Source organism: Electrophorus electricus, chromosome 25 (genome assembly GCF_041902795.1).
Source record: "Electrophorus electricus isolate QZ-2024a chromosome 25, ASM4190279v1, whole genome shotgun sequence".
Taxonomy (NCBI): domain Eukaryota; kingdom Metazoa; phylum Chordata; class Actinopteri; order Gymnotiformes; family Gymnotidae; genus Electrophorus; species Electrophorus electricus.
In genome coordinates this window covers 12990541-13003830 of record NC_137521.1, presented here as the reverse complement: position 1 = coordinate 13003830, position 13290 = coordinate 12990541, and the positions used below count along the sequence as shown (strand labels likewise).

General features: G+C 47.1%; 2 protein-coding genes across 13 annotated transcripts in view; both read left to right on the top strand.

Moving 5' to 3' along the window:
- The window catches only part of obscna (obscurin, cytoskeletal calmodulin and titin-interacting RhoGEF a), a 42060-nt gene extending 36367 nt beyond the window's left edge, over window positions 1-5693 (top strand). For 8 of the 11 annotated variants that reach the window (XM_081707497.1, XM_081707503.1, XM_081707501.1 and 5 more), the window contains 8 exons: window positions 11-133; window positions 487-654; window positions 2268-2373; window positions 3084-3323; window positions 3768-3991; window positions 4135-4231; window positions 4338-4487; window positions 4670-5693. In XM_081707497.1, coding sequence (XP_081563623.1) covers window positions 11-133; window positions 487-654; window positions 2268-2373; window positions 3084-3323; window positions 3768-3991; window positions 4135-4231; window positions 4338-4487; window positions 4670-4841 — 1280 coding nt within the window. In that variant the 3' untranslated portion in view covers window positions 4842-5693. Of the gene's footprint in view, window positions 1-10; window positions 134-286; window positions 385-486; window positions 655-2267; window positions 2374-3083; window positions 3324-3767; window positions 3992-4134; window positions 4232-4337; window positions 4488-4637 lie in introns of those variants that run through there. The other 3 variants (XM_081707498.1, XM_081707502.1, XR_014119869.1) reach the window with 3 other exon arrangements.
- Window positions 5694-5806: 113 nt separating this feature from the next.
- dmap1 (DNA methyltransferase 1 associated protein 1) lies at window positions 5807-12916 on the top strand. 2 transcript variants are annotated; one of them, XM_027026263.3, is made up of 11 exons: window positions 5807-5894; window positions 6584-6705; window positions 6845-6936; window positions 7122-7317; window positions 7531-7689; window positions 8000-8167; window positions 8999-9184; window positions 9472-9543; window positions 11036-11108; window positions 11690-11976; window positions 12197-12916. In XM_027026263.3, exons 2-11 carry the CDS (start codon window positions 6607-6609, stop codon window positions 12254-12256), a joined length of 1392 nt encoding a protein of 463 aa, XP_026882064.1. In that variant the 5' UTR covers window positions 5807-5894; window positions 6584-6606; the 3' UTR covers window positions 12257-12916. The 2 variants fall into 2 exon arrangements, with proteins under 2 accessions (XP_026882064.1, XP_026882065.1); XM_027026264.3 differs by having other exon boundaries at window positions 5848-5894; window positions 6603-6705.
- The last annotated feature ends 374 nt before the right edge of the window (window positions 12917-13290 follow it).

Genomic DNA, 13290 nt, shown 5'->3' with positions numbered 1-13290 from the left:
GCTTCACTAGACACATCAGTAACACTATCCAGGCCAGATGTGATCCAGCTGGCTGACGGTGGAGTTCTGGTGTTCTGGAAGCCAGTCCCGTCCAGCGGACCTGCCGCTTACTGCGTACAGCACAGTGTAAATGGTAAGAAACAATACTAACCCTTACGCAGTGTGACCTAACACACAGTGTGAACAGAAGGAAGCGATATCGAACCCAATACGCAGCACTGGAGAGTCTCCACACTACACCGTTCTCAGACTTTTCTCCTGTTGCACAACTAATTCAACCCATCAGGTTACCAAACCCTTCACCCTCAGCCACAGACCTACGCTATGTAATGGAGGGGTTCCCCTGGACAGGGGTTTCCTCGGGTGGGGTTGAGGACTCTGCTAGTATGTGCCTTCATTTGGTCCCACATCTATAGTTTCTCAGCTCTTTCATGTTGCGTTTTCCATTTCTAGCCGTACTAAGTATGCGTTCTCATTTGCTTCCAGGGGTGGAGTGGAGAATGTCCTCTAATAACGTTACAGACAGTTGCTATGTAGCCACTGCGTTACCTAGAGGACCAAGCTATGTGTTCAGAGTGGCCTGTGTCACCAAGACGGGCTTGGGGCTGTTCAGTGAGCCATCACCACCTGCTTCCATGACAGTCCCATATGAAGGTAGGCACATATTTACCAGAGCTGGAGAATGCCAGTACCACTCTGGTGAGAACACAGCTGTATTTACCAGAGCTGGAGAATGCCAGTACCACTCTGGTGAGAACACAGCTGTATTTACCAGAGCTGGAGAATGCCAGTACCACTCTGGTGAGAACACAGCTGTATTTACCAGAGATGGAGAATGCCAGTACCACTCTGGTGAGAACACAGCTGTATTTACCAGAGCTGGAGAATGCCAGTACCACTCTGGTGAGAACACAGCTGTATTTACCAGAGATGGAGAATGTCAGTACCACTCTGGTGAGAACACAGCTGTATTTACCAGAGATGGAGAATGCCAGTACCACTCTGGTGAGAACACAGCTGTATTTACCAGAGCTGGAGAATGTCAGTACCACTCTGGTGAGAACACAGCTGTATTTACCAGAGCTGGAGAATGTCAGTACCACTCTGGTGAGAACACAGCTGTATTTACCAGAGCTGGAGAATGTCAGTACCACTCTGGTGAGAACACAGCTGTATTTACCAGAGCTGGAGAATGTCAGTACCACTCTGGTGAGAACACAGCTGTATTTACCAGAGCTGGAGAATGCCAGTACCACTCTGGTGAGAACACAGCTGTATTTACCAGAGCTGGAGAATGCCAGTACCACTCTGGTGAGAACACAGCTGTATTTACCAGAGATGGAGAATGTCAGTACCACTCTGGTGAGAACACAGCTGTATTTACCAGAGATGGAGAATGCCAGTACCACTCTGGTGAGAACACAGCTGTATTTACCAGAGATGGAGAATGCCAGTACCACTCTGGTGAGAACACAGCTGTATTTACCAGAGATGGAGAATGCCAGTACCACTCTGGTGAGAACACAGCTGTATTTACCAGAGATGGAGAATGCCAGTACCACTCTGGTGAGAACACAGCTGTATTTACCAGAGATGGAGAATGTCAGTACCACTCTGGTGAGAACACAGCTGTATTTACCAGAGCTGGAGAATGCCAGTACCACTCTGGTGAGAACACAGCTGTATTTACCAGAGATGGAGAATGCCAGTACCACTCTGGTGAGAACACAGCTGTATTTACCAGAGATGGAGAATGCCAGTACCACTCTGGTGAGAACACAGCTGTATTTACCAGAGATGGAGAATGTCAGTACCACTCTGGTGAGAACACAGCTGTATTTACCAGAGATGGAGAATGCCAGTACCACTCTGGTGAGAACACAGCTGTATTTACCAGAGATGGAGAATGCCAGTACCACTCTGGTGAGAACACAGCTGTATTTACCAGAGCTGGAGAATGCCAGTACCACTCTGGTGAGAACACAGCTGTATTTACCAGAGATGGAGAATGCCAGTACCACTCTGGTGAGAACACAGCTGTATTTACCAGAGCTGGAGAATGCCAGTACCACTCTGGTGAGAACACAGCTGTATTTACCAGAGCTGGAGAATGCCAGTACCACTCTGGTGAGAACACAGCTGTATTTACCAGAGCTGGAGAATGTCAGCTCTAGTAAATGGCAACTGTATGTCATACATCAGCTGCACTTAGTCAGGCTGAACGAAGCTTCCTGCACTGAGCTGCGTCTTGTTCTCTACCTGCCCAGACTCTCTCATTCCTCTGATGATGACGGAATCTGCTGGGTCAAAGGTCACGGTGCCGGGTGGCCTAGGATCGGAGAGATCTTTCAAGTTCCTGTCTGAGATCAACAGGTATCGCACAGCTGCTTTTTCCATGCCATCGCCACCTCAGATCTCTGTCCAGTCCCGGATGTTGTGGTCACTCTTAGTTCATGTGAACTTGGTCATCACTCCTGGCCTGTGCAGGATCTGGACCTCTCGGATGGGATTGAACACGCAGCAAATCTCAGAGTTCCTCAGAAATACAGTGTTTGATGTTTGTGTGGATAAATGAGAAAATACATGAAATAACAATGATGACAAACTACACATAAAAACGGTCCTTTACCTATTTTCAGCCCAGACCTCTGACTTTACAAGAGCTTATTATTATTATTATTATTATTATTATTATTATTATTGGTATTATTATTATTGGCATTATTATTATTATTGTTGTTATTATTATTATTATTATTATTATTATTATTATTATTATATAGCGCCTTTCTCACACTCAAGGACACTTTACAGAGAGAAATCAGCTTTTACAATCACTCACACTCACCGATGTGATTCGGCAGCCGATTTTGCGCACAGCATACTTTCAATCAGAAACCACAGCCCCCTGGGACAATTTGGAATATCCAGTCAGCCTAACCGCCATGATTTTGGACTAACCTGTTTACATGTGCAGTAAAACCCCAAGCAGGCTTTTCTCTCTGCTTATCCTTAGCCAACAATTAGCCAACATGCATTAGTAATAAGAGCAGTTACAGAGCAGCAGCTCTTGGTTACACCAGGGGGCGCTCCAGCGTGGTGATGCAGTGTGAGGACAGCGGAAGCCCAGGGCAGCTGGCGGCGAAGCTGACCCCGTACAGGCCCGAGCAGAGGCTGCTGGTGCTGAGGGAGTACCAGGTCCTGCGCCGGCTCCGCCACCCCCACCTCGTCCGCCTGCACGCCGCCTTGCTCGGCCCCTCCTGCCTGGTGCTGGTGGAGGAGCTCTGCGCTGGCCCAGAACTCCTCCACCACCTTTGTCACAGGTGAGACTGTCGCGTACCACCTGGGCCGCGGCGCTCGCCAACGTCCGGCTGGGAAGGGGGACGCTGTGAGGGGGCAGGTCAATGAGGGCAGGTATTAAACCCACTCACAGAGTGGTGCAGGTATTTTCAGTGTGTTAAACTGAAGAACGTTAAATCAGGCCTACGTTATTTTCTACTTTTATATCTTATATTTTAGCCTTTATTTGATCTCATTTTATTGTCTTTTATTCTGTTTCTAGAGAATATATTTCTGTAAAGCACTTTTTGGAAGTTTGTATATAATCTCAGATTAGGAAGCTTCACAGTAGAAACCCCTCATTCTGTGTCCTGCTCCGGGTCGAGAGCCCTTTTCTTTCATGTTAGCCTAGACGAGCCGTGTAACGTGGTTTATTCCAGGGCCTGGTTTCCTGGATGCGTATGAAGCCACGGTGTTTTGTGCCGCAGGGATGTGTACGCGGAGGTGGACGTGACTGAGCTCCTCAGACAGGTGCTGGCTGGTGTGGAATACCTGCACGGATGTCACATCGTCCACTTAGACCTCAGCTCCGACAATGTGCTGGTGACCGGTTGCAGTGTGGTGAAGATTGTGGACTTTGGCTCCGCCCAGTCCTTCACCCCGGGGCACACGCTTAACGCCGAACACGTCAAAGAGAAGACGCACAACAAAGGTGTGTAAGCACTCTGATCCAAGTGCTCCTCCTTTTATGTCATTTTCTTGCTTTCAGCTCATCTGCCTCCTGCTAAGGGAGCTGTAGCTGTTTGATGTAGGACGGCTCTTTTATGTCTGTTTGTCTTCTGCTCTGTCTGTCAGTTTACATTGTTCTTCCTAAAGCTCCTGAGATCTTGGAAGGACAAGGTGTTGGACCTTTTACAGATATCTGGGCTCTTGGTCTTCTGACGTTTATCATGTAAGTGGCCCAACAAAGGTTCTCATGTATGTGTGCATATGTCTGTATACAGTATATGTATGTGTGTGTCATGTTGCATGCACAACTGTGGTTTCTGTTGTGTCAGGCTGAGTGCAGACAGCCCATTCCACGCAGAGCTCAGCTGGGAAAGGGATCGCAACATCAGGAAAGGAAAGATCCAGTTTGGACGCTGCTATCCAGGCCTGTCTGTAGGAGCTATCAACTTCCTGAAGAGCACGCTGAACCCCAAGCCCTGGTGAGTGTCAGCGTCTCACTCACTGTCCTGGTTCTGAAAAAGTCTGTTATTTTGCATGTGCATGCAGTACTTAGAAGAAGAGGTGAAGTGGTGAGTGTGAGTGTGCATGTGTTGGGTAGGTGAAGTGCTGAGTGTTTGTGTGTTGGGTAGGTGAATGTCTGAGTGTTTGTGCGTTTGTTCAGGGGAAGACCGTCGGCCGCAGAGTGCCTCCAGGACCCCTGGGTACTAGGGGAGCGGCGCCCCCACAGAGACTCGGTGGTCTACTTCTCCACCCACAAACTACAGGCCTTTCTCAGGGAACGGGAGGTCAAACGTGAGCGTGTGCGCACCAGAGTCACACTCCCCCTGGACTAGCACAGCCAGAGCAGGGTGGCAGAGACTGAGGAAGAGTCAGCATTCTTCATCACGTCTGCCTCGGGAAATGCTATGACTGATGACATGCTCTTTATTTAATAGAGTGATTTAATAGAGGGTTTTTTTCCCCTGTATGCCAAAGAGATAAATAGCATCACATACCGCTGTAAACGGAAGTTTCCTGCTTGATTTTGAGGAAATTTTGCATGACCGTCTGATAAATGTGTAATTAAGAATGTATTAAGAGTTTTGTGTTGGGCATCACTGTTTGGCTCTCAAAGATCTCCACATAGAAGATTTTCACATGTGCAACTGTTCTGTAAGGGACCTTTCACCAAACCCCTAGAATATAGTTTATAGTGACTTTGTTCCACTCAATACCTTAAGAAATGTGATCACTAAAGTGATTCATTAAACACATTCACTGTGTATTCACAAAAAGAATCTGCATTGTGTCAAGACAAGTCATGGTTCTCGGTAACGGAGAATAGTTGTTTTAAATAGTTAAGTATTGCATTTCAGTTGTCATGTGATGTAGACAATTAGTTCTGTAGTGTCTGAAGTTTGATATTCTAATCTAAAGTAGTTCCAGACTAGGTCAGAGAAAACCTTGCATGGATATCTCTGCATGACTTTGGAAATTGTTGTATTTAACTTGTATTTGTGACTTTCATCGGTAATTTGACATATAGGTTTGAAAAACATGTTAGCTTTCAAATGATTGAAATAGTGTTTGATTTTTAAAATTATGGCCAGATGCAGTTATATTTAGTTCTGTTTAATATTTCATTGCGGAAAAAAATCGATGCTGTGTGGCTAAATGAATAAAGTTACTCGGACCATTAAAACCCAGTACATCGTTTTGACTGGTTTGTAAGACTGAACCGGGGGCGGTCGTTTGGCGGACCTACTCCACGCCACCAGGGGGCGAACGTGTGCACGCGGCGACGAGGCTGAACAAAACCATCAAAGAACGGAACGACTAGCCAGTGCACCCGCGAGCGGGCGGACGGATAAAGGGCTCATCCTGTGGAGACGAGAGCAGTGCCTCAGGTACGGGGAGGATAACCTGTCTATTGATGCTTTAGAAATGTGGGCGATACATTAACGACCCGTTTATAAAGACAAGGGAACTACGCTTCCATTTCCTGTGTATTAGCATGTGAGCTAGCGAGCTAAATGAGTTCCCGTTGGTTCATATGGGTTGGCGCTAGCTAGGCTAGGCTAGGCTAGCTAACTGTATATGTACAGCCGTATATTTTACTGTTAAAGATTCATGACGGTTAACTGTTAATTTCTACATCACCTCGTTGTTTTGCTACAGTGGAACATTTCCAGGTGTGAATAACATACGTATGAATTATTGAGCTGCTTCTTATTAAATAAAAAGCTCCGTTAACTCTGCGTGTCCGGCTGGCTTGTACCACACATCTGAGGTGTTATAAGCAGTACATTTATATTCAAGGCATTTAGCTGACGCTTTTATCCAAAGCGACTTACAATTCTGACTGAGTACAACTTGAGTAATTGAGGGTCTTGTTCAGGGTCTCAACAGTGGAAACCTGGCAGTGGTGGGACTTGAACCAACAACCTTCTGATTACAAGTCCAGTACCTTCACCACTGAGATAGTGGTACCCACTGTGTCTGCGTAGCCAGACAGCCGTGTCCACGGTGTTCCCATTTGTCTTTAAACCACTGGTGTTTTGTGAATGTTCTCTGTGTGGGTCTGTCAACACGTTAGTTCGTCTGCCTTTACCTAGAACCATGGCGACCGGCGCGGATGTCAGAGATATTCTGGAGCTGGCAGGACCAGAGAACGAAGCCGGACCCATCAGTAAGAAAGATATTATAAATTCAGACAAGGTAAGATCCCTCTACTGCAATACGTTACACTGAAATAACTTATTATTCAAGATGATTGCTGTGTTTCTTCATGCAACAAAGAGACGTCAACTGCAATTGATGGCGTAAATTAACAAATTTTCATCCGTTCGGTTTTCAGAAAAAGGTAAAGAAAACCACAGAGACACTGACTTTCAAGAGGCCAGAGGGAATGCACAGAGAAGTCTACGCACTGCTCTACTCAGACAAAAAGTACAACATAACTCCTGTTTGATCTAACCACAGCACTGGCCTTGAAATGTTGTTTTACTTGGACCTAGCATCACTGGTGACTTCTGGTTTTACCTAGCACAAACGCACTCCTCTCGCTCACTGTTTTTTTTCTCCCTCTGATCAGTTTTTATTTATTTTCTGTCTGTCCGTCCGCCTGTCTGCAGGGATGCTCCTCCGTTGTTGCCCAGCGACACCACTCAGGGCTACCGCACTGTGAAGGCCAAACTGGGCTGTAAGAGAGTGAGGCCATGGAAGTGGATGCCGTTCACCAACCCAGCCAGAAAGGATGGGGCGGTGTTCCACCACTGGAGACGCGCGGTGGAGGAGGGGAAGGACTACCCGTTCGCCCGCTTCAACAAGGTGGGCAGAGAGGCATCGGGGGAGGGGAGGAAGGTGTAAGGTCAGCGAGAGCTAAATCACAATGGAGGAAAAAATGAGAGGGATGCAGATTTCTATAAAGGAGAAAAAATCTGATGATGTTCTTATGTATCAGCATTTGTGAGTCAAGATGGCAATTGTAAAAATTTTATCCTAAATTTACTTTTGTGGGTTTTTTTTTTTTGTATCTCTCAGACTGTGCAAGTGCCTGTATACTCCGAGCAGGAGTACCAGATGTATCTCCATGATGACGGCTGGACTAAAGCAGAAACAGATCACCTGTTTGACCTGTGCAAGCGCTTTGACTTGCGATTCGTCGTCGTCCACGACCGCTACGACCACCAGCAGTACAGAGTAACTGCCCCCTGTGCTCAGTGGACAGGCATTCTGTTCGGTTACGGTGGAGGGGCTTTGTTTACTGTCCACAGGACAGTTTTTACCTGCAGTTGCATGATTGCTACTGAACCGTGGAAAAAAAAAAACATTGTATTGCCCATTTACCAAACTCATTTATTTACTAATTTATTTAATTTGTTAACCTTTCCTCAGCTTGAAATTTTTACCTTTGAGATGGTTACTGTCATGGGGTCTCTCTGGGGTTTGTATGTTTTCTCTGTCATCTTTGGCAAGAAAGCTAATGGCTAATGGCCTCACTGTTTTCCAGAAGCGTTCTGTGGAGGATCTGAAGGAACGTTATTACAACATTTGCGGGAAGCTGGCGAAGGTGCGTGCCGTGACGGGCACTGAGCCCAAGGTCTACATCTTCGATGCAGGGCACGAGAGACGCAGGAAAGAGCAGCTGGACAGGCTGTTCAACCGTACACCTGAACAGGTACGGGAGCACAGGCGAGCCTGACGCGGCGTGAAGGCACGCTGCCAACACGGCTCTATCAGTTCTGGAATCATCTTCTCCCTGGTAGTCCTTTAGTGTGAATTTTTGTCAAAATGTTACCAGTGAATAAAGTCTACAGCTGCTTTATAGTGTTCTAAATTGTATAGTGCTAACTGGGCTATCCTATAAGTCATTCTTGTATGTTTTGTGCAATGAGCTGCAGTAAATAATCTGAAATGCACCTACATGTTTGGCCTGTAGGGGGCAGCCTATACAAAAAAAGTAAGGTCTGAGATGTGTTGGTCTAAAGCACATCTGAAACGCTGCAGGTTAGGTTAAGCCCCAGGAGACTGGTGATTGTGATAAAGCTTATTTGCTTTATTCTATGCATAATGATACTACTCAGAAACTTTTTTTTTCGGAAACTTGTATCCCCTGTCTTTCCAAAAAAAAGGGGGGAAAAACCCGTTTGATGAAACTCCTGGCACACAGTTCTTGTACCGCCGTTTGGGACTCTGTCATGAGTGAAGCAACAGGGCACAGTGATTTTTAGCTTCTGCTCACTTCACCACATCGGGGTGCCATGCTCAGTTTACTCCGGTGTTCAGGTTGGGCTGTTGTTGCTCTGAGATGCGTCTGTTGTCCACACACTTCTGGCAGTGTAGTGCATCTATCAGTTTTAATCAATTGGGATTGGGATTCCCTGATCTTAATTCCTTGACATTAATGATGTGCCCTGCACTTGCCCCTCCCCTCTTCTCCATTACACGTGTGGCCCCACCCCCTCATGTGCTCCGCCCCTTCCCTTGGCCCTTCCCTATGCCGCTGCAGGTGGCAGAGGAGGAGTACCTCATCCAGGAGCTCCGTAAGATCGAGATGCGTAAGAAGGAGCGTGAGAAGAAGGCCCAGGACCTTCAGAAGCTCATCACAGCTGCCGACAGCACCACGGAGATGCGCCGTGCAGAGCGCAAGGCCACCAAGAAGAAACTGCCGCAGAAAAGGGAGGCGGAGAAACCGGTAACCGCCTCGACACACCTCACCATCCTGGGGTTGTAGAGCAGCGGCCTGGGCACGTGAAAGACTTAGTCAGCGATACATTCCTTTGTGAACTGAATTAGTTGTGTTACAACAGGGAAGGTACTAAACTGTAACTGATTCAAAGTGGGTTAAGGAACACTTAGTCTTGCATCCTGTGTGTGCAGTGGCTCACCGGTCAGATGTGTGTGTGGTGTGTGTAAGTTCAGTGTTGGCGTTGGCTACTTCAACACCACCACTGATTACGTGCGTCATGTGTCCTTTTCCAGGCTGTACCTGAGACCGCAGGAATCAAATTCCCTGACTTCAAGTCAGCTGGAGTGTCCCTGCGCAGCCAGCGGGTGAGTCCAGCCTCGTCCAATGCTGACAGTCTTCGTTTCGGCACAGGCATCTGGATTTGGTGCACTTTGAAATGCAGTTGAATGAAGTTTAATCAAGTGTTTTCCATTCATCTGGTGTCCATTACTCCCAGTAGAGGGGCAGGTTCCATGTTTTCCCATGCATGTGGTGCCACACTGGCACCTAAACCTCAGGGCCAGATTCAGTTCAAACCCGAAATTCTCCCGTTGCTGGCGGACACCGCCGGGCTACCGTAGGGCGCTCTGCCATTGGCTGATGGGGTGACTCGTTTCCAGTGCTACAGGTGCAACAGCACAGCATCCAAAGGAAGCGCGTTCATCATAAAGACTGATGAAGGGGAGCTGCAGTGCGTTAAGCGCACTGCTCATAACGTCCCGCTCTGATGTTGGTTTCCGCGCGCGTGGCTGAGCTGCTCTGCAGGCGTTACAGCTGAAAGATGACCTCATTTTCATCTCGCTTCTCACTTTCTTTCCCTCACGTGGTCTTCTGGGCTTAATGGTGCTAATGACCCCTCTGCTCAACCTCATGGAATTCAGATCTGCAGTTTTGTCTTGTTCAGCGGTTCATCTGTATGCCATATTCTCTGTGTGTGTGTGTGTGTGTGTCTGTGTTAGATATATAATTATATAGTTAGAAATTCAAAATTGTAGTAAATTGCACAGTTTCCAGAGAAACAACATTTCAGACAAAGGTCCTTCATCAGCTGTGCTATCAAAGTGCTTCTGAATTAGCAGTATGAGGAGCCATACAGTTTATACATGTAAAGTAGAAGTCATGCCATCAATGCCAGCAACGGGTGTGGGCTAGGATACTGGCAGGCACCCCAAACCTAGACAGGAGCAACCAAGGGCTAAGGGTCTTGCTCAGGGGCCCAACAGCAGCAACTCTGCAGCAGCGGGGCTCAAACCAGCAACCTAACCACAAGTCAAGCACCCTAACCTTCGAGCCACCACTGCCCAACTATGCAAACAAATATGTCATTAATGCAGTGTCCATTAGTATTAAAATATCTTGCCACTAGAAATGACGCATCCTTAATTCTGAAGGTGTTTAACACAGTGATCAGCAGGTCTTCTCTTGGTCTCTCCAGTGTAAAGCTGATTACATCTCAGTAACACAGTAGACAAACTCCCACAGTGATGCATGAGGAGGAACAGGGGATGATAGCTGATCCTTTAGTGCCAGTTATTTTAGTGGCTGTGTTAATAAATGTACATGTAGCATAACTAGAGCGGTTGCAGGCTATAGTCCAACGAAGTGTGTGTGTGTGTGTGTGAGTTTAGGAGGCTAGCTATGCATAAGATTGTGAGAGAGTTATTGTTTGAAGTTTCAGTAAATGACTTTTACAGTGAGACCTTCATGGCTTGAACCCTGGTTACAGGTTTACTAAAGCTTTACTAAATTCATCGTGTGTATTTTGATAGTAGTCTCTACTGATTTTGAAGGAATTGAATGGATGTGTATTTGTTCCAGATGAAGTTGCCCAGCTCTGTGGGACAGAAGAAGATCAAAGCCATTGAGCAGATCCTCACGGAGCAAGGAGTAGGTGAGTACTCTCCAAACCAGACACTCTCACAGACATGGCAGGATGTGTGGGAAGGCCCATCCTACAGCCATGGTGTTCCAATCAAATATAGATCAGATGAATTGTTTACCATGGTCTTAATGCTTCATGAGCATAAAGCCTGCCCCGTCTTTAAAGGATCTACATGACATATTAGACAGTTACGCTAATAAATGAGTGAATTAGCCACCAAATCTCTCATGTAGTTTTTCCAAAACACACTGCATACAAATTATCTAATGTAAATGATATAATCTCAGGCCTAATGCCGGTCCTAATCTTAGTCCTAGTCCTCTAGTACCCCATGTCTGCACAGTTTCTGAGAGTAAACTTAATTAGTCAAATGTGTTAGATAAAGGAGTAGGAAAAATGCCCAAGACATATGCACACGGGGGTTTAGCATGCTCTCCATAGCTCAGACGGCCGAGCTCAGTACAGTCGGCACCAAGGCCACGGCTGTGGGTTTGATCCCCAGGGAGCTACACAAGTATGCAAGTGCTTCTGGGTAAACGTGTCTGCCAAACGCTGTAATTGTGATAGAAAATGTGTCGACTGGCTTTCAGATCTGAATCCGATGCCCACGGAGGAGATCGTGCAGATGTTTAACGAGCTTCGCAGTGACCTGGTCCTGGTCTACGAGCTCAAACAGGCCCACAGCAACTGCGAGTATGAGCAGCAGATGCTGCACCACCGCTATGACGCTCTGCTAAAGGCAGGGGGTGCTGCCACACCCCAGAGTGAGACCGTGGGGGGTCCTGACGGCCAGGCCTGGCCCGGCGCTGATGACATCAAAACGGAAGCCAAGGAACAGATCATTGACGTGGTGGGAGGGCCACTCACACCAAACTCGGTACGTGGCTAAAGGGCGACCCCCGTCTGCTGTTGGTCAAAGTAAACATAAGCATTACATTGCAGGTTTTTATACTCGGTAGTAATGATGCTTTTGGTGACTAGGCTGCTGTAGCCTTTTTTTGTAATGGAAAACTGTTGTCTGTTACGCAGAAAATGTGGAATGTTTTTGTTTATTTTTACAGTGGCAAATGTTTCACGCTGAACTTTCTAATCTACAGCGGAAACGGCGAGAATCTGCCTCCAGCTCCTCCTCCATCAAGAAAATGAAGAAACCCTGACATGGATCGCGTTTGGAATTCCGCCGAAAGCTTCCGGGAAAAGGCATGGGAGCGTTCTTGAGCAGTCTGCATCTCCGGGAGCCTGTGCGTTGGGGTGCGCTCGTACTGTGACATGATGGGCCACTTGCTGGGTTTCACCCATAAGCTTTTTCATGGGCCCTGCGGGTCGTGTCCGTCCTGTGGACATGCCCTTCCCAGGTGTCCCCTGTCCTCCTCTCCTGTTCGATCCTCTTTGCGGTCCCTTCTTCACCCTTCTGGACCAGACCAGCTGTAGTGACGTCCGGTTCTACCGCTTACACACATCTGCTCAGCTCTGACCTAACAGACCCCAGAGGAGGAGACTTGCTCACGACGTAATGGGGAGGGAGACAGTGCACCACTACCTGCTGGGAATGAAGAGTGAACCATATGGGAAGGGATCCGGTTGGTTGTAGATTTACGTTTTCCATCCTCTGAACTACATGTACAGACTGTGACTTGTTTTGTTTTTTACACCTGTAATATTTTTTGTTTTTTCTTGTGAGCTACTTATCTCATGCAATCCCAACTCTTTTTAAGCAATATGGCAATGATGGCCGGACTCTACAGACTACAACTGTACTGGGACCACTCTCTGTTAATCCCGATCATTAACGTCTATTAAATGTTTCTTTTACTTTCGGGCATGTTGGTGTGGTTATGGAAATGAGGTGTGTTTTGTAATAACGTTTTATTTTGGGTGAAATATATTTCGTTAGATACGGTCTGGCTCATTACAACCAAGTGGCCACTGCGGCGCGAGCATTCTAATTGCTTGTCATTCACCGTACTGCGCTTATTTTGGAGTTACTTTGTGTGCAAATAAACGGTGTTTTCAGCGGGGGGGAAGCGAATTTAATCACACGCCACCTGAAAGACGCACGTGTTCGGCCGCCTCCTTATTGTTTAGGTGTGTGCGATCCTGCTGCGTTTCCTTAACGGCGCTCCGCCCGCGCTGCAAAATGAGCTGTCACGCGCCTCCATCAATAACGGAGGGAGCGGCATGAGCTTGCAGC